Source organism: Tauraco erythrolophus, chromosome 10 (assembly GCF_009769465.1).
Source record: "Tauraco erythrolophus isolate bTauEry1 chromosome 10, bTauEry1.pri, whole genome shotgun sequence".
In the NCBI taxonomy this organism is placed as follows: domain Eukaryota; kingdom Metazoa; phylum Chordata; class Aves; order Musophagiformes; family Musophagidae; genus Tauraco; species Tauraco erythrolophus.
The window spans coordinates 29,286,706-29,305,091 of record NC_141474.1 but is presented as its reverse complement, the minus strand read 5'-3'; the positions used below and the strand labels follow the sequence as shown (position 1 = coordinate 29,305,091).

Below are 18,386 nucleotides of genomic sequence, written 5' to 3'. Positions count from 1 at the left end.
GGCCGCCCCGGGGCCCAGCCCGCCGCGCCTTGCCCCCCGGGCCGCACCGGTGACAGGGGGGCGGTGACGGGCCGCGCCGGCGGCGCCATCTTGGCCGCGGGCAGCTTCGCCTTCACCCCGGCAGGGAGCGCTAGGAGGCGGCCGCCGGCTGGGCTGAGGCCACCGACGCAGCGCGGGGGAGGGTGAAAAACAAAGCAAAACGAAAAAAAACCCAACACTAAAACCACGCAGGAGCGGCCCGAAAGCCGCGGCTGCTCCCGCGAGAGGCGGGACGGCGCGGAGGGGAGGCCGCCGGGGGAGCTCCGGTAGCGCGGTGGCCCCGCGAGCCGCCGGCGCGCTGCGAGGCCATGGGGGTAGGTAGGAGCCGCGGCCGGGCCCGGCCGAGCGGGGCCGAGCGGCGCGGGGCTGACGGCCTCTCCCGCTGCCTCTTGCCTTGCAGAGGATCGCGCTGCAGCTGCGCGCCACGCTGGAGAACATCACCCGGCTGCGCGCCGAGGGCGAGGACTTCCGCTGGTACCTCAAGGTGCGGCGGGGTCCGCGGGAGCGGGGAAGCGCCGTTCTCGGGGCTCCGAGCCTGAGGCGGCCCGGCGGGGCCCCGGCCCGCAGTGCTGGGTGTCGCACCGCTCAGCTCGAACAGCCGTGTGGGGTGTTTTTTCCACCCGGTGCAAGCGGATTGCTACAAAAGCAACGGATGAGATGATAGAAGTAAATAGATACGTGTTCGTTAATACGTGCGTGACATTACGCGTTAGTTTGCAATAATGAAAAGCCTTAAGTGCAAGTGTTGGTCGGTGCTTCTGTTGATGGGGTGGCTGGTAATCCAGTATCCATTGGCAGGTGACCCAGGCGAGCAGCGGGATGCGCTATTCCTGTCGTTTATTTTGTGACCGTGCCAAATTTGTAACATGTTTTCCACCCGAAAGGAGCAGAAAAGGCAGAGCCTCTGCAGCAGGTGGGAGTGAGTACCTGCCAGGTGGATCCGCTCACGGGCCTGTCGGGAGAGATGGCAACTGATACCTGCCTCCGGCTCTTCTCAGCTGTGAACAGTGGGCATGGTGAATCTGGAGGGCTCATGTCAGCTCCTTCAGCTTTTTAATCCCTGATTGTCAACAATGTTAAATTCTCTTGAGTTTTGTTTCTTTTTCAGCTGAAATGCGGGAACTGCGGTGAAGTTTCTGAAAAATGGCAGTATCTGCGATTGATGGTATGTTTGTTGTAACCTGCTTCAGAACAAAAACGAGAAAACAAACCTGCCTCTTACACACAAGGGATGTTGGCGTCAGGGACGTGACAACTGGCACTTTGGATGAGACAGTATTTTAATAGCTGTTTGCATTCAGAAAATGCTGTCATACTCCATATTTAAAAAATAAAATTGGAGACTGTTACTTGAAATATGCCATTGGAATAGTGACTGTTGGGGACAAAGTATTTACGTCTGCCTTGAAAAGCCACCTTTCTGTAAAAATATAATTTGAAAACATTTTGAAGTGATAGCAGGATAAGGTTGTGTCTGTTGAATATTTCTCTGATGCTGATGGAATCTTTTTGGAGAAGTTTAGGTAATTCAGGGTGAATTAAACATGCTCAATTAGCATTTGGAAGCTGAAAAAGCAGGATAAAATTTGTCAGGGGTAAGAGAAGGTTCTGTGCTTAGGAATAATCATCCCTTTTTGTTGCATATGACTGAATGGTTAAGAATGTATTTTGAGGAATTAATGGAACATGTCTATATGGCCAAGACATAACTATCCATTATTCACTATTTTAAGTCTAGAATAGAATTATTCTTTGATAATCACAGCTTTTTGAGTTATAGATCTCCCAAGTTTAAAAAAAAGCCTTCTCATTGCAATGTTTTTTAATAGTTAAAGACCACTGTTGTAAAAACTACTTTACCTTTGTGGAGGTGTCCAGTGGCTCAGCTACCGTGCAGTTAAAAATGGTGTCTCTATTGTCGTGGTTTTTAGGACAGTGCTCCCCTGAAAGGAGGCAGAGGAAGCGCCACTATGGTTCAGAAATGCAAGCTGTGCTCCAGGGAGAACTCCATCGGTATGTGCTTAGAAATTTAAGAGGCATCATCCATCTTACACTTTTTCTTCTAAGACTATTTTCGTCTCCGTTTTTGTTTGACACTGTTTGTAAAGAGCATTCACTAGGGATTTTTTTCTTGTACACTGGTGCTTGAGTTCACAACAGGTGCACACTTGTCATGATGCTCATGAAGGAGACAGCAAAGCCTCCTGGTGAGTTCAGGTTTCTGCACGAACAAAACTCACATCCATAATGTCATTTTACAAAAGCATGCCATTTCTTTTTGCATTGGTAGGGTAACAAAATGGTGTAATGTAAACTTCTCAGGAGAAGTGAGAAAAAATTGAATTTTACCTTTTGAGGACCAACTGCAGGAACTGCTTGGTTACTTTGTTTCCTTTACTTTGTATAAGGAAATTTCTTCAAAGGAAGGAGCTGGTGCTTGGTTTGTGCCAAATAAAACTGAAGTCATAATGCCACTCACTTATGCCCTTCTGATTTTTTTTTTTTTAGATATTTTAAGTCAAACAATCAAGCCTTACAACGTAAGTTTGATTTCTCTTTTATATAACAAGTGAAAGATAAATAAGCATTAGTAATATTTTGAGGTTTTGTTTTATCATCACATTCCTCTTTCAAGAATACAAAAAGGTGGTATTCTCCTGATAGAAAATTGTTTCTTGTAAATTCCTGCACAGTTTCAAGTGTAGAATAATCTGATACATTTCATAAGCAAAACATGAAATTGTATCACTCAAATGAGAGGTGATTATGTAATGCCTGCATTAGTTTCCTTTTGAAGGCTTCCTTATGGCAGATCAAGAAATTCTAGTGCATTACCATCTATTAAATGAGCCTTAGGATTTTGCTGTCACTTAGGACATCAGAGCTGATTGTACTGCCTTTAAAGCAATTGATTCCTAGACTAATGCTTGTCACTGTCTTTCCCTATTAGATGAAAACTAATGGTATTCTGACTCAATTATAGGCTGAAGACAGCGAGAAATTCAAAACGATAGTGGAGTTTGAATGCCGAGGTCTGGAACCAGTTGACTTTCAACCACAGGTGAGTTCTTATTTGTGATTTGTTTCTCAGTTTTTAAGAGCACTTCTTACAGACTCTAGAGTGATAAAATACAGACTATTTGAAATGGTACTGCTCTTCCTGGAACATCCTAGACCTCCCCAGTTTTCCATCCTCTCCACAGTTCTTCTACTTCATTTGACTCAAAAAGAAAACCAACTCACAAGCAGCTAACAGTAACAACTCTGGTATTCTTTGTTCCAGTAAAATCTAAAATTGAATACACCACAGAGTTGTATTCAGCACTGCTCATCTGAATTCATTTGAAACGTTGTCTTTGCTCAGGTTATTGCAAAAGAGAGTCTTTCCTACAGGGCAGTTGCGAGAGTGCACAATTAGATAGCCACATTCAGGAGAGTGCCGCTTTGCTTCTTGGTACGATACAGAGAGTAGATGAAGTTCAGTTTATGACCAGTCTTCAGTATATGGCCTCTAAAAAAAAAAAAATCAAATTTTCTTTGAGATTTGACATCATCAAAGCCACAGGAAATGAATATTGGCATTTTTCCATCTGAAATGTCATCAGACAAAGACTGGTGATCAATGGCAGTTAAAGACTGTTGCAAAGCACACCTCAGGGTTCAGAGCTGAAGGATTTCTTCAGGGCCAAACAATTCTTTAGTGATTTGTTTGCTTGTGCACGGTCATGCTGTATGCAAGTTAACTCCCGGCTATATTTAACCTATTACTCCAGTCGGATTAGGTGTAAATGGACCGACAAACATAAACCTGTCTTATCCTTCCCTCAGACTGTGACACTGTGCTAAGGAACAGACCAAAAAAGCTGATCTTACAGTGAATTTGGTCTAAATAAAATCACTACTGCAGTGTGCTGCAGGTCTTCTTTAATTTCTTTTTTTTATTTATTTAAATGAAGCCCATCTTTTTGAGGAACAGAATGGTTATTAGTTTATCCCTGTTTGAAGGCTTTGCAGCCAGACCTAGGAACTTGCACTTCACGAAAACTCTGTGACTACAAAATGTAGGAGATGTTTATAGCTCTGCATCCTAGCTGTCAATTTTACTTTCATCTGCAGAACAAAGACTTCACAGCTGTAATAAAGCTTTTAATTTAATATTCTCAAAGTTTGGTCTGTGCTTTCTATTGGAGAGTACACTTGAATCCTTGAGCAGATATTTCAGTGAATTTTTCTGATGTCAAATGAGCAGATATATAGACTCCCGCAGTTCTAAACAATTCTATAAACTGTTTTGTATTTGACATGATCCAAGCCAGCCTGGCTTCTCCTTAGATCTGGCTTTTGATTACCCCCAAACATAGCATATGGCCATAGCATTACTGTATTTTCTTCGTATTTTTTGATAGACATAATACAACCATACCTGAAGGCAATTTAGAGTGGCTAAATGCTTGCATGTCTTATTTAAATTACAGTAGTTTTCTTAAAAGTATCATTTGAGTCTGAAAGAGGAGAACGTACCTTTTGATTCTCTGATATAAACCCTCTTTTCCTACCTAGTAGCAGCAACAAATTCAAACTAGGTACTTCTGTGTTCTAATAATGGGCAAGGACCATTCCCCCCCCCGCCCCTCTAATTACTTATCTTTCTTGTTTAATGTGCTTAAATAAATACATCTGCTGCAAATCTGATATATAATTTTTGGTTTTACTTGAGGCTGGTTCAGCTCCTTTCCTGTCCTTGACCCTGAAGTGAATGCTGCAACTAAAAAATGGAGGTTTCTTTGTAAAACTTCTCTTAAACCTTCTTAGGCTTCTTTGCTTTGTGGCACAACCAGTAGTTTCACTGGTAACAAAAGCGTGACAATTCACCGTGTCAAGTCGATGGGCGTTTTTTTGCTTCTTTGGTGTTTATGCTTTAGCTGTCGGTCCTTGGCCAGGCACCAGAGGGCAGGCAGGTCCCTGCGTGTCCCAGCTCCCTCCTGCAGAGATTAAACGAGTCTCGGCTCTGACGCCAAAGCTGTAGGAATGCAAGTCTCGCTGAGTGTCTGGTACAAAAGCTTGTAATTCCAATCACATGGCTTCTTTTTCCTTGGAGGGCTGGTTAACATCTCCAGGTGGCAAAAGCAGGGCTTCTTTTATTTTCCTAGTGTTTGTTCTATACTGCAGCTCTGTATTTTTGTCCCATGATGCTGATCTTCCTCTCCACCCCTAGCAGTTCCCTGGGGTGGGCTTCTGACAATTATATGAAGGCCATATTCACACCGGGCCTTGCAGATAGCTCTCCTCTTGTTACGGCTGCCACGCTCCGTGGGTTTTTTAACTCCCAAGTGCCTAACCTTCCATTCAAATCCCAAAATATTTTAAAATTATGTGGCTTACTTCACACATTCTTACAGAGTTAAACGTCTGACTGGTGCTAGTGGGGATTCCTTTAGAAAATATGCAAGCGTAGATCCCTTGCAGAAAACCAGGAAGAAGCTACCTTTGCTTATTAGCCACTTGTTAATAAAATTCTGTAGTTAGAAGTGGGAATGTAAGAAACTTTCCTGTATGGTACAGAGGTCGCTGAGATTTTGAAATTTACTTTTTAAACTAATAAAACTTAATTTACAGCTTGGTAACTGTGCACCCTAAAATGAGAGAGCTGTCCCTATAGAAGATAAAACAGAACACCTTGTTCTTGTGCTATACGCCACTGGTAACGCCATTTCCTAGTGCTATCCTTTTCGTCAACTCTTTAAACAGCAACAGTAACAACAGTGAAGAACTCTCCTCTTTGAAATGATTGTTTGGGTATACTAATCTGTTCAGTTAGCCAGCTGATCCTCCTTTCACCTAAAGCTTGCTAGTCACTTCTGTACCTAAATCCAGTACAGCCTGCTCCTTCTCTAGAGTATCTTGGATTCTGACAGCATTTAAGCCAAAACTGTTAACTCTCTTCCACACTTTCTCTCTATTGTTTTCTAACAGTCTATTATGAATCTATTTCATACATAATGCCTGTATGGATTCTGAACACAAAGCTATTAGTAGTTGGATGCTGCTACATAAACTTAGAAACTCAAGTTTAACATTATCTACAATACTTGGAAATACCTTTTTGGCAGGAAAAATAGAGGAGCAGTGTTCCCTCATTTTACTCCGTGGTTGCTTAGACTGAATTTTCCAAATTCACAAATAGGGTCACAACCTTATACTCGCCCTTCACCACGATAGAGCTTGATCATTCTTTCTACCTAATTTAAAAGAAATACAGAAAAAAAGTTTGTGCTGAGTTACTTTCTTTAAACATGTTTCAATGATCATATTTATTATTTTCTTGGTACAACTTATTCTTAAAAACTTTATTGCAACTGTGTTTGCAGGCAGGGTTTGCTGCTGAAGGTGCAGAATCTGGCACACCTTTCAATGACATAAACTTGTTAGAAAAGGTATGTTGTCTTAGTTTCCTTAGTAAATCTAATTATCTGGCTTTCTTTCCCGAAGTCACTAGTCCAAAATACACGCCCTGCACATGCAAGAGACTAGTTTTGCTCTTTCATGTAGGCACAGGAAGGTCATAGCTGGAGAAAGAAACTAAACCAACTCTGAACAACCAGCATTACTAATAGTGTCATTTTAGAAGTACACATTTGATAGCTTAGCAGCTGAAAAAGGCAGAAATGCAACTCTTAAGTCACTGAGGAATTCCAGAGAGCAAACACTTGGAGTACTAAATGGCTGGGGTTATTCAGAGTGGTGAACTGATTTTTCTAGGAAAATGCCTGTACTTTTTCTGTGCACAGAGATACTAAAAAGTAATGTAAAGACCCTGTCCTTCAAAGCTCAGGATAATGACTCCAGCATTGCAAATCTCCCTTGGCTGTGAGCAAGAATCTCAAGGTCAAATTTGTTCCCTGGTATCCTACTTGACAGGGATCTGCTTGTCTGCTTACCCACCTGACTAGGGTATTGTAAATGATAGATAATCCTTTCATCTGCCGTGGTTGCTGTCTTGTCCACTACAGGCTGTGGACTGTATACGAGAAAAAAAAAATGGTTGTTCAAACACTTGAGACTGAAGCCCATTTAATTTCAGGTCAGTGCTCTTGCTTCTCTCAGGTATCAGAACTTAGCTTAGTGACTGTACAGTCATTTCCTCAGAAATCTAAGACCCAAACTTGGAGTAAGGCTTAGTTTCAGTTTGAATTCCAGTCTGTGTTTTACACACTACTGCATCCTATCCTGTGACTAATACTGTGAAATCTTATTTCCTATAGGATTGGAATGACTATGATGAAAAAACAAAGGAATCTGTTGGAATCTATGAAGTTACCCATAAATTTGTAAAATGCTAAAGTTCATACCCCTAATAAATCTTCACATGCTTATCGATGAAGGAGCTGTAACCATCAGAGACGCAGATTCCTCAGAGTTCCTTTTCACATGGCTGTACTTCAGAAATGGAAACTTCAGTTGTGCTTACCCTTCCCAGGATGTCCTAATAAAATATTTTCCACAGAGCACTTTTGAGATTGCCTCAGTACAAACTGAAAATAGTGTATACACTTGGCTGAACTGTGCCATTTTCTTAATGTTGTCTTTTGGGGGAATATATATGGTTGTGATGGACTGAAGCTTAACTACTGTATCAACAGTAACTCTTTAGACAACTTATTGCCTTACAGTTTGTAACAGCCTGTCACCAAGAAGCACTCACATTTGATTCTCTGACATAGCAAGTAAGGTGTTTTCACTTACCATTCCTATCATCAGGAAATGGCTACGAATATTAGCAAAGGGACTGTGATAACTGTTCAAGTGAAAAGGTTTGTCTTTGACAGCTTTCTGCCAGTTCAAGTAAAGACGCTGAGGTGAGTTTACTGGGAACCCTTAATAAGCTTGACTGCTGTTGACACACACAGCTGTTACAGCTGCTGGAAATCTGAGTACGTCATTAAGTAAACCTCACTCATTTCTAGTTAAAGACAGACCACCTTCTACTTTGCAAGTGTGCTTACAATCTTGCCAGCTGTTCTCATGTTTATTAAAAAAAATCCACAACAAAACCAACCAAAAACACAAACCCCAAAACCGTCTTTAGTGAATTACATTCAAAGGCTTTTGGTCTGATTATTGTTTCCTGAGATATTATTTCCTTCGTTCCCCAAAATTATCACCTCCCTTCCTTTGTTTAAATGAGCAAGAACAATCATGGTACATTTTCAACTAAGTTTTAAAATAATCCTTTTCAACTGAAAAATAGAATAGCATATTATAGGCTGCCTAGGAAAGTTTATAAGCCATTGAGCTTACATATTTAAAGCATGCCTCTCCCTTTCCTAGCCACTTGCGGTTCAAACTTCAAGATACGGTATTGCTTACATTTACTGCACTACAAAAAAAAAGACACTGGGAGAACCTGGAAGCTAAGATATCCAAAGGAAGAGTAAAGGCAAGTAGGTTTCTGAGCCTCTGAACCTCATCTGTCACATCCAAACATGCTCAGACTTTATGTTCTGCTGCTATATTTGGTTGGGCAGGTCATGGTGGGCTGTGCTGACAGACACGAGCTGCAGAAGCAAGCACTACTATGCTGTTCAGCTCCAGAGAAAGACTCATCTTCCCACGTGAAAAACAGAGTGGAAGACGTCGGGGTTTAGAAGGCAGAGGAGTTCAAGTTACATGTACCATAACGAATTTTGTGCAAAAAGGGGTATCTCATGCAAAGGGCATCTGTCTTGTAATCCCAGCAACTCTGAACACTTTTGGCTTCCTGACTGACGAAGGCCCTTTCCTCTTCTGCTATCCCTCATTTTGTAGCCCTCAGAGTCCCAGTTGTGAACAGCACACAAGGAACTGTCTGCATCAGTTTCATCTTGCGTTCACAGCATCGCTAAGTTTTACTGAAGTCTATGCCCAAGCTGTCCTGCAATCCCTTCAGAGTTCTGCAAACTCTCAGTCTTTAGAACTTCTGCAACAAGCCCCAACGCATTAAAGACGCAGCTCTAGGCACTAAGACTGCCATTTGCTACAATAAATCACATCAAAAGTTCTAGCTGATAGAACAAGGAGGAAACACGAAAACATTCTGCTGAAGTTACTTTTCCACAGTAAGGACGTTTGGAAAAAGAAAACCCCAAAAGATAAAAGTTCAGTGATTTTTCTTTTTTAAGGCACAAGAGCACAGGTTTACATAGCAAAACAAAAGCAGATTATTGGACAGACTTCATGGATGGAACTGCAGCATGCTTTCAGTAGCATTTTCAACCTTTATAAGAAACATGAGCTATTGATAAAGGGACTACCCATAGTTTATAGTTTTGACGTGGCAATAAAAGAACTCTGTGGTTACTAACAGATAGCTTTATTACAATACAGTCTTTCCCAGTCAATTTAAGAACACAGTTGGTGACCACAGGTTACTTAAAGCCTCCCATTTTATTTTTTGTTTCTCAAAAAGCTGTTACAGTGGAAAGGCTTCAAGCAGTTGAGGCACAATCAGTTCCGATATCGATTCAAGTTTAAAGAGAAAAGTAAGTGTGACAAGTTAGTAAACAAACTTACTGCAAGAGTGCAAATGTAACCATTCTTTCATATTTAAAAGTATTGCATATATTTTTTAAAAACAAAACCAGTTTAAGAGTGGTATCACAGTGCTGTTGTCTATCTGAACAGTCATGGAACACAGATGGTCCAAATTCATAAACTCAGTAACAATGCTTTTTATTTTAAATAACATGTTTTAGGAACACGTGGATCTGTTGGAACAGATGGATCTGTTACTTAACTTTGACATTGTGAATGTGTTTCCTGAAACATGCATTCAAGGTCTCTACTTGATTTCTTTAAAATAGATACAAATTTCATAGTGAATCTAACTATTCAAGGAAGATAAATGAAGCCAATTAAGCTGGGCAGTCTCAGGCACATTGAACGCTGATTAGTATGTCAATTAGACATAGTCTGCATTTTGTACTGCAGCTGTAATGTATTCCAACATTTTTATGTCTAACTACTGATTTTCTTGCCCTTTAAAACATTAAAGATATCTTCTAGTGACTTGTACGTACACTGAAGGAATTCTTTACCATTCCTAGTTGGGTAAGAGGAAACATTACAACCTATCCAATCATCCTGTACCTGGTAGCCTACACCAAAGCCATCAGACACCACCGGGCCAAACCCTCCTAACTGCACAGCTGGGCTAACCAATGTGCTTGTAGAAAGGATGTTGTGATTAAGCCGAGCATAGGCTTGGTCTTGGTAGAAATCAGGCAGAACAATACCTTTGGATAAGGCTAAACAGCGCAAGCCAAAGAGGTGTCGGTCAAATCCCTGACCTGTTAAAATAAAATAACAAGTATTAGAGGGATGACTACTTTTTGTGGGAAGTAAAGTCACTTATTTTGACATCACATTGTTTTTCAGCCACGAAAGAGGAGGTCTACAGAACTCAGTTTTACTTTCCTATTAGCAGGAACCATTTTTCAGAACCCAGACATTCTGCACTTTTAATGCACGTATCCTAGGGAATGAGAGCTTGCTGTTTTACTGCTAGCCTCAAGCAGGAATCACGGTGGTAAACAAAAGTGCAATGTTAACAGACAATTTTAATAATTCATTGTGTTCTTTGATTGACTATTTATCTGAACATAACCAGGTTTTTTAAAACAAAGAAAGGCTTTCCTAAAATTTATGAATCTAAAGAGGAAGAGGATCTTGCATCAACAAAAGGAGGCAAATTTTACGACTCTCTGGGATAATGGGCAACAATGAATTTTACTGAAACAGTTCAACAAGTTATGCTTCTGGGAAGGACAATTCAAAAGTAAGCATTTAGACAAATACCAGGAGTAGCACAGCCAAAGAATCAGTTTGATTTGGAAGCTGTTAAAGCCCTGTCACCTGCAGGGATAAGACAGTAACTCCTCAGACATAAAGCCAAAATTCTTGGTTGCCTTGGGGAGTACAACAAGCACTAAGTATTTATCAAATTTTCAAACAGCCCAGCTGCTGCAAGGACAAAAAATAAAGTATAAAAAATTCTCAACACGTTAACAGTGAAGTGGGAAGCACAGAGGCATTCTCCTCCATCACAAAACAAGTCTCAGGGAATGCAATTTAAACTGCAGCCTTCTGCTACTGTTTTTGTCAAGTTTACACTAACATTAGATCTCCATCAAAATTAAATTATTTAGTTGTGAAGTAAACGTCTACAGCAACCTTGACAGACATTTTAGTGCAAAAGCGAGAGTGTTTGATTTGTTCCTACTTACCCATAGCAGCTTCTTTTGTCAAACGGCCATGGTATTTTGAGCACTCCACTATCAACTTCTGAAGCTCTTCTGTGCTATGTTTGGACAGTTCCCTGACAAAAGCTTCCGAACATTTCTTTGTATGGATAGAGGCAGGACGTATAGTTTCTGTACGACCATGCTTGAAAGCTGCAGTACTACAAGACTCATACGTAGCAACAGTCTGATTGTATTGTCGAAGGAAAGCCATCTGGAATGCAAGCTGAGCCACAGCATCTGGACTTACTTTCTTCTGCTTCAGAAGGTCCTTACCCCCTTCATGGAACTGAATCATATTAAGAGACAGTGCTTCTACAGTAGCATCAAATCTCTCTTTGGCTTTGGTAATTCCTGCTTTTAAGGCATCATTCAGCTTAAAGTCAAGTTTCTGCACTGCTCTAGAAGAGTCTACGGAAGCAGGCTGGGACTGGGGGCTGATGGCTCGCGCCGTGGTGCTATCTTTAAAAACCTCATTCTGGAACCTGAGCACAGCCACGCCATCTCCCCAGGAATGTTCAAAATTAATTCCTGCAGTGCCATCCTTAGTTATGATAAGATTAAAGGATTTGTCATACCAGCGGTTTGCACCATCTCCATGCAACATAGTGTGGGACAAGTGCACAAAGTCTTTAATGGGAAAATCATCTAAACTCAAACAAAACACTGCAGAGTCTACTTTTTGAAGAGCCTCCTCATTGCCATTATCCAGTAGATTCTTTCTCAGCAACGCCCAGGTATCTCTGTTTTCACTGGAGAGGTAGCCAAGAGGGAAGGCCGGGGCTGGACTGTTGTTGCTAAGGATGTATTTCAAGTGTGCTTGTATTTCTGAAGGTTTCAGCATATTTCCATCTCTATCAATAACATCAAATACATAAAAATTCCCATTTCTCAGTACCAGTAAATGTTTTGCTTTTTCATCTGTATAAAGCTCATCTCTGTTGAGTCTGGGCAGCCGTGTAGAATTGAAAAGCCTGAAGTACTGAGACATATCTAGGGGGTATGCATTGACCATGTAGGCACCAAACCAAGAAAGTGAAGAAGGCACAAACCGGATAATTTTTTTGAAGATCTGAGTGTCACTTTTTTCCGGATTGAGGTGAAAAACCTCTGGTTCAAGATAACCAGCCCTGAAGGTCTTCATAAAACGTAAGGCAGAAACAGTCATGTTCGTAGCTCGTATGAGCTGATCGTTATATTCAGATTTCGGATCAGGATTAAAAGACATAAATGCATTAAAATTCAAAACAACAGGTTCACGTGCTTTTAGGTACATGTCAAACCAGGGACCTGAAAATGGAGAGTTGAGAAATAGGTCAGAACATAAAAGCAGCTTACTGAGTCAGACCAGAGGTTCGTGCCGCCAACAGTGATCATGAATAAACATCTGTTGAAGTGCATACAAACATATGTAATAATTCCCCCCAAGGATTCTCCCAACGTCCAATTATGAAGAAAGGTATTGTTGGGTAATTGTAAAAATACTGTCATCGGAGCAATTGTATCAAGAGTGTCAAGATCATTAGCAACAAAGTCCAACTTCCATGCTTTCTATATGGCTCAGTGATAAACCACAACTCCCTCGACATCCAGTGCAGCTCCCCAGCACAATATTTTGGTGCACACCTGACATCTGGAAGGGAACACGCCTTTACCTACTCTTAAGCTATTAATTTCTGCAATACTGTGTCACTGAGGGCTTGTATCTCTTTAGTACCACCTTTATTTTTGATCCAGTATTTCCCTCATTCAGGGCAGCATTCCTCCATCTACATTTGCTGTCTTGCATTTCCAGCTCCTTCCTCTTTCTGTCCACTAAAATGATCAGCACAGGGCAAAACTCTTGACAATTATGCACTACCATCAGTCTCTCAAGCTGGCAAAAAGATGAGGTTAGAAGGAACCTCATGGTTATTCTTTCAGACCCAGAACAGACTTCGGAAAGCCGAATTACATTTGACACCCACAGATCTTTTAGACAGTCTGTCAGCACATCGAGAAGCATGAATATGACCCAAAGGTTTTGTGCTTGCCAAAACCAAGGGAATTAATCATAGCTCTAAAAAGTAGTCACACCTTTACACCTGTCTATTAGTACATGAAAATCCACGGGCATAGGCAGAGAAGGGATTTATTAAGTAGGTTCTATTTCATCATCATAGCTCTGGTATTGCACACTGATTGGATTCACACCAAGGAAGCAAGTGCACATCAACTTCATCTCAAGGCGGCTGATGTATTAAAAATTATTATTCCAAGCCTGGATCAGTCCCAAGTAAAACCTTCTAGCTGGGTTGTAAAAGTGCAATGGGTGATTCAAGGACTTAAGTTACAATTTTAATTCCAAGTTCTCACAGGTGAGTAACTAGCATTCATCTAGTTTTAAAATCACATCCATCATCATCATCTAGCCTTTGAACCTTGGACTTAAAAGTCCAGGGTGGAGGCAACTATATATACTTTTAGAAACCAATTTCAAGTGGAACAGGTCTTTTATGAGGCCTAAAAAAGAATAGTAGCTAAACAAAAAGGAATACACACACCCCACGGTTCACAGACAAAAAGCAGCTTACTGGCTAACACTGGCAGACACCATAAAGCCACCAGTTAAAAGCCCAGATGTTCAAAGTGAATGGAAAGGAAAAGATCACAAACTGAAGAGCAGCTTTTGTGAAATAATCTGGTATTCTCTACAGAATTTGTGGTAGTTAACACCCTTATAGGTAGTCTCATCAGACAGCAAGGACAGAATTGCATTTGCTGGTAAACATGTGAACTTCTGTTTCCATAGAATACTGAATATTTCCATCTCTGTTGCTATCCATCCAATACTTCTACAAGCAGACACTTGTATTTGGAAGTAAGCGGAAGCAATAAGGAAGAATAAGAAAAAACCTATATACATAGTCTCTTAATTTTTCTTTATTCCCATCTTCCTCCTTCTGTCTCTCCTTTTCTTTTGCTCTTTAAAAGAATATGGTTTTGTAGTTTTAGGGGGTTTTAAGTCCAGAGCACTGACCACTTCTGCCTCCCAAAGCTTAGTCATATTGTCTGACACCCCCCTTCAGAGTCCAGTTTTCTTGCTAAATAACTTGAAAGTATTTTAAAATTATTGCTTTAGTTCCCTTAAGGGAGTCACCAATTAAGCTCCTCGATTAACCTAAACATAAATAGACAGCAATGAAAAAAAGAAAAAAGACAAACCCTGTAAGCTCAAATTTAAATACAGTAACTCATGAAAAAATACTGTTTCTTCAATATCCACCCAAATTTCTGGTATATAAAAGTTAGATCATGGGCATTCTTCTTTCCACTAGAGACTCAGAATTTGCTCAAATACCACTCACAGGATGTTGTTCCAAGTTTGTGGAGTAGAGAGCTTGAGCTTCAGCCTATTTTATTTGTAGCATTATAAGCTGTCTGTTATCAAGCATGATGATCTACAAGCTCCTTCTATATCCAGCAGGTCAACCTACCTGTGATGTAACTAGTATGCTTGTTCTGATTGTCTTGAGCAACCAGTTGCTCATGCAGCTCTCTTCCAATTCCCTTTTCAAAGTGATGAGCAAGTTCTTCAGTTTTCCTACAGCAATCAAGAGAAGAGTCAAAATGCTGTCACAAGTCCTATTTTTATATGTAAGACTTGGCTTTGAAGCAGCACATGATACGGCAGTATGTGTATCTCGTATGTGTATCTCGTCTGTCCATACCTGAATTGGTCATCATTTAAAAGTGGTTTCTGGGCATTTAGGTATCTCCTAATTGTATCTTCTAGTTTGGGAATCGGCAGTCTGAAGGAGAGGGAACAGAGAGACACGCACTTCATGAGCAATGGTATTAATGAAGCCTCAGTTTCCTACACAGTAGACTCTCCTTGCCTCCTCTCTTTTCTATCTTTCTTTATGACCCGCATTATCCAAACAGCTCAAAAGTTTTCTGTGGAAGAAGGAAGGGAATAGATGGACATGCATCACCAAAGCATAATAATTCTTAGAAAACAAGGCTGAAAATCAACTTGACTGTCTTGTCACAACGGTACTGCGGCGAAGGGTCACAGTACCCTACAGGGAACACAGTGACACGAACCACTGCAAGGAGAAGCAGCTACATAGAAGGAAGGTTTAGTCCAGCAGCCACCCCTGCATCTGAACTTCCTCTCACCACCGGGTACTGAACATTAACTTTTCCTTGCAAATTTCCTTATCAGTACCTTTGTCATCTTCCTCTTAGCCTAAACACGAAAATGCTCACTTTACTGTAAAATAATCCGATTACACCAACGAAGGTTACTCTGCAACCTGAAGAGATGTTTCAATAGCGGGTTCACAGTCACGTTTATGCTTTAGCAAACAGAACCGTTCCTCTCCGCTGTGCTTTAGGCGGAGCACGCGCGAGCAGCGAGCTAACGCAGCCCGCGCACGGCTACACAGAAGCGGGAGGGAGGGTGTTTTCTCTCCCCTCTCCTCACAGCGGACACCCTAACGCCGCCGCCGCCGCCACCGACCTCTGCCCGCGCCCCGCCGGGTGCCCTCGGCGGCCGCCCTGGGGCTGGCGGCGACGCTCGCTCCCCGGAGGACGCTCCCCGCAGGCCTCGCCGCGGCCCCCGCCCGGCAGCGCCTCAGGAGGCCGCGGGGGCCCGGCGGGCGCGCCCGGGCGCGGAGCAGCGGCCGGCCGTACCTGGGCAGGCTCTTCTGGTAGTGCATGGTGGGCACGACGCTGCGGTGCAGGTACTCGGCAGCGCCCGCGCTGCTGTAGCCCCGCCGCCAGCGCGCCGCCGCCGCCCGCCGCCGCAGGAGCTGCCGCGCCGCCATGATGCGCGCGTCAGAGGCCGTGAGGCGCCGCTCCCCGCCGCCGTGCCGGGGCCGGAGGAAGGGGCCGCCGCGGCCCCAGGCAGCTCTCCGGTAGCGCCGGTGAGCGCCTGCGCTCCTCCCGGCGCCGCGGGACGCCCGGCCCCGTCCGGGATGAGCTCACACCGCGCCGTGGTGGGGCGGGAGCGGCAGGCGCGGCGCGTTCGCAGCGGCTCGTCGGAGGGATCGGGGCTGCCGCCCCGGGAGGAGGGGGGCGGCTGCGAAATGGAGGGTCGCGACTCCGCCACCGGCGGCCGGCGCGGAGGGCGATGGGATTTCACGCAGCTTTTTGAATTATTATTTCATTTGGAAGGTGTATTCGATGCATGATACCGGGGTAGCAAAGCGATCTGGATATTGGAAAATGTCTGGAGTGGGATGGGTCAGCATTCGTTCAGTCCTCTTTTACAGACGCATTAATAAAATTTTCTGTGATCGTCTCATTTTGACAGCGCTCTTGTGCAGCGTGGTTTTTCTCTTTCATTTTTCTAGTGTGTGTCCGTATACCTTGCTGACCGTACAAGATCTGACCATTCAGATCCTGCCTCCAAAGAGAAGGGTTCCATTTCTCGTGAACTTTTACTCGTACATGAGCGAGTAACAACAAATACTGTATTACGATATAAAATATAATATTGTAAACACACAGTTTGATACTGCATGGAATATTTTACATAAAAACACTGAATAATCTTAGAATCTAACTCAGAAACTACAGAAATATTTCAGTAAGAAAGTGTGAGCAGTCATGGTGGTATATTTTTATCAGATACTAGAATAAAAATCAGCATTGGGATTGCATGCGGACACGGCAAAGGAAAGGAAAGCAATCCCTATGGCTTAGTCTGATAATCCTCTGAAAGTAAATTGGCCCTACTCTCATCAACATAGTGGTTGGAAGAAAAGTGAAATCATTTCCCTTCGAAGATAATAAATGGCAAATGCGAGGAGGTGTCTTTGCGTGTGTCAGTGTACAGATATTTTCTGTTCGATGCATGTGTCTTATGCTACTCATTCAGCCTTTTTTCGCCATGAAAGCAAAAAACCCAAGCCTGCTTTAATTAATGAAGTTCAGTCTCACCTAGCTTGCCCTGTTGTGATAGTCCAGTTCAAAATGTTACCTGCTCTGCCCTTTAGAAAAACTGCAGTTACGTTATTTTTACCCATTTGAATGTGCAACTTGCAGTGTTCCCTCCCTAGGTTTGGATGTGCAATACCAAACTGAGGAGACTGAGGAATGCACCCAAACACAATCCTTCTGCCAGGAGTGTCACTTTGTTTTGAACCCGCCTTGTTTTAGAAATACTACTGCATTCTGTTCTAATTTTCCAGAGCCCCCTAATCTTCTTCCAGGCTCTTAATGATGTAGTCGATAATAGGATTGTTGGTATTAATTTGGAACAATAATGCCAGCTGCTTGCTTGGTGGCTATTGGCAGAGGGGTGACCTTGCAGGTCAGCTAAGCAGAACTGGAAGTCCTTTGATCTGATCTATCCAGAGCTAGATCTGTCCACCCGAACAAGAGGAGTGAGTGAATTCTCTCTCCATGGGATGCTGATTCTTCTCCAAAGAGCACGGAGGACAGCATGGCAGTGGCTTTTGATGCAATCCTCGCTCGGATCAAGGATGTTTGTAAAAGAAATGGTTTGCTCATTCTCTCGGTGTTGTCGGTCACCATCGGCTGTCTTCTCGGATTCTTCCTGAGGACGAGACGGCTCTCCCAGCAGGTAAGCGTGGCATGGCAGTGTATCACCATGGAGAAAATACCATACTTACGTAACAAAAGACATAGCAACTGGTGGAGCTTCAGGATGGACTTTGGAAGATAAAAAGCATATGTATGCGTTTGTTGAATTTGTTGAATTTCATCTGTTTGTTAATTTACACTGTTCTTTGGGTCTTTTCACACATTCTCAATATGTTTGCAAAGGGTTCTGGTCTTTAAGACACCTAGTAAGTCTACCGTAAGCACATGATAATGTTGCAAGTATGGATAATAATAGTGGGTGTTTAAGCTAGATGAAATGTAGCATCTAATATAGACCTGTTAAAAACTGGTAGTGCAATATCTTCATCGGATTTTACATTACTTTGGAACATGTACATCCAAAGAAAACACCAGGAGTATTTTTCTTCATCAGATGTGCAGAGGTACAGATGTTTATGTTACACCAGTGATATTTTGTATTAATACATTTGAGATGTCTCATCATTAGCAGACCAT

At 42.5% G+C, this 18,386-nt stretch overlaps 3 protein-coding genes across 6 annotated transcripts in view; 2 read left to right on the top strand and 1 right to left on the bottom strand.

Moving 5' to 3' along the window:
* The first annotated feature begins 317 nt into the window (after positions 1-317).
* On the top strand, positions 318-7,546 carry CZIB (CXXC motif containing zinc binding protein). Of its 3 annotated transcripts, XM_086617579.1 has the most exons (9): positions 318-353; positions 440-523; positions 1,148-1,204; positions 1,971-2,052; positions 2,548-2,579; positions 3,023-3,100; positions 6,408-6,473; positions 7,050-7,120; positions 7,302-7,337. In XM_086617579.1, the coding sequence occupies exons 1-8, from the start codon at positions 348-350 to the stop codon at positions 7,095-7,097; spliced, it is 453 nt and encodes a 150-aa protein (XP_086473705.1). In that variant the 5' UTR covers positions 318-347; the 3' UTR covers positions 7,098-7,120; positions 7,302-7,337. The 3 variants fall into 3 exon arrangements, with proteins under 3 accessions (XP_086473705.1, XP_086473704.1, XP_086473706.1); XM_086617578.1 differs by lacking the exon at positions 7,050-7,120 and having other exon boundaries at positions 7,302-7,546; XM_086617580.1 differs by lacking the exons at positions 6,408-6,473; positions 7,050-7,120 and having other exon boundaries at positions 7,302-7,546.
* A 1,771-nt stretch (positions 7,547-9,317) lies between these two features.
* CPT2 (carnitine palmitoyltransferase 2) lies at positions 9,318-16,126 on the bottom strand. 2 transcript variants are annotated; one of them, XM_086617385.1, is made up of 5 exons: positions 15,993-16,126; positions 15,026-15,106; positions 14,792-14,898; positions 11,301-12,605; positions 9,318-10,364 (listed from the first exon to the last, which is right to left on the bottom strand). In XM_086617385.1, exons 1-5 carry the CDS (start codon positions 16,124-16,126, stop codon positions 10,033-10,035), a joined length of 1,959 nt encoding a protein of 652 aa, XP_086473511.1. In that variant the 3' UTR covers positions 9,318-10,032. The 2 variants fall into 2 exon arrangements, with proteins under 2 accessions (XP_086473511.1, XP_086473512.1); XM_086617386.1 differs by having other exon boundaries at positions 15,026-15,251; positions 15,993-16,007.
* Positions 16,127-17,748: 1,622 nt separating this feature from the next.
* Positions 17,749-18,386, top strand: part of SLC1A7 (solute carrier family 1 member 7) — a 51,478-nt gene continuing 50,840 nt past the window's right edge. The window contains exon 1 of the mRNA XM_009984210.2: positions 17,749-17,889. Within this exon, the coding sequence (XP_009982512.1) occupies positions 17,749-17,889 (141 nt within the window). The remainder of the gene's footprint in view (positions 17,890-18,386) is intronic.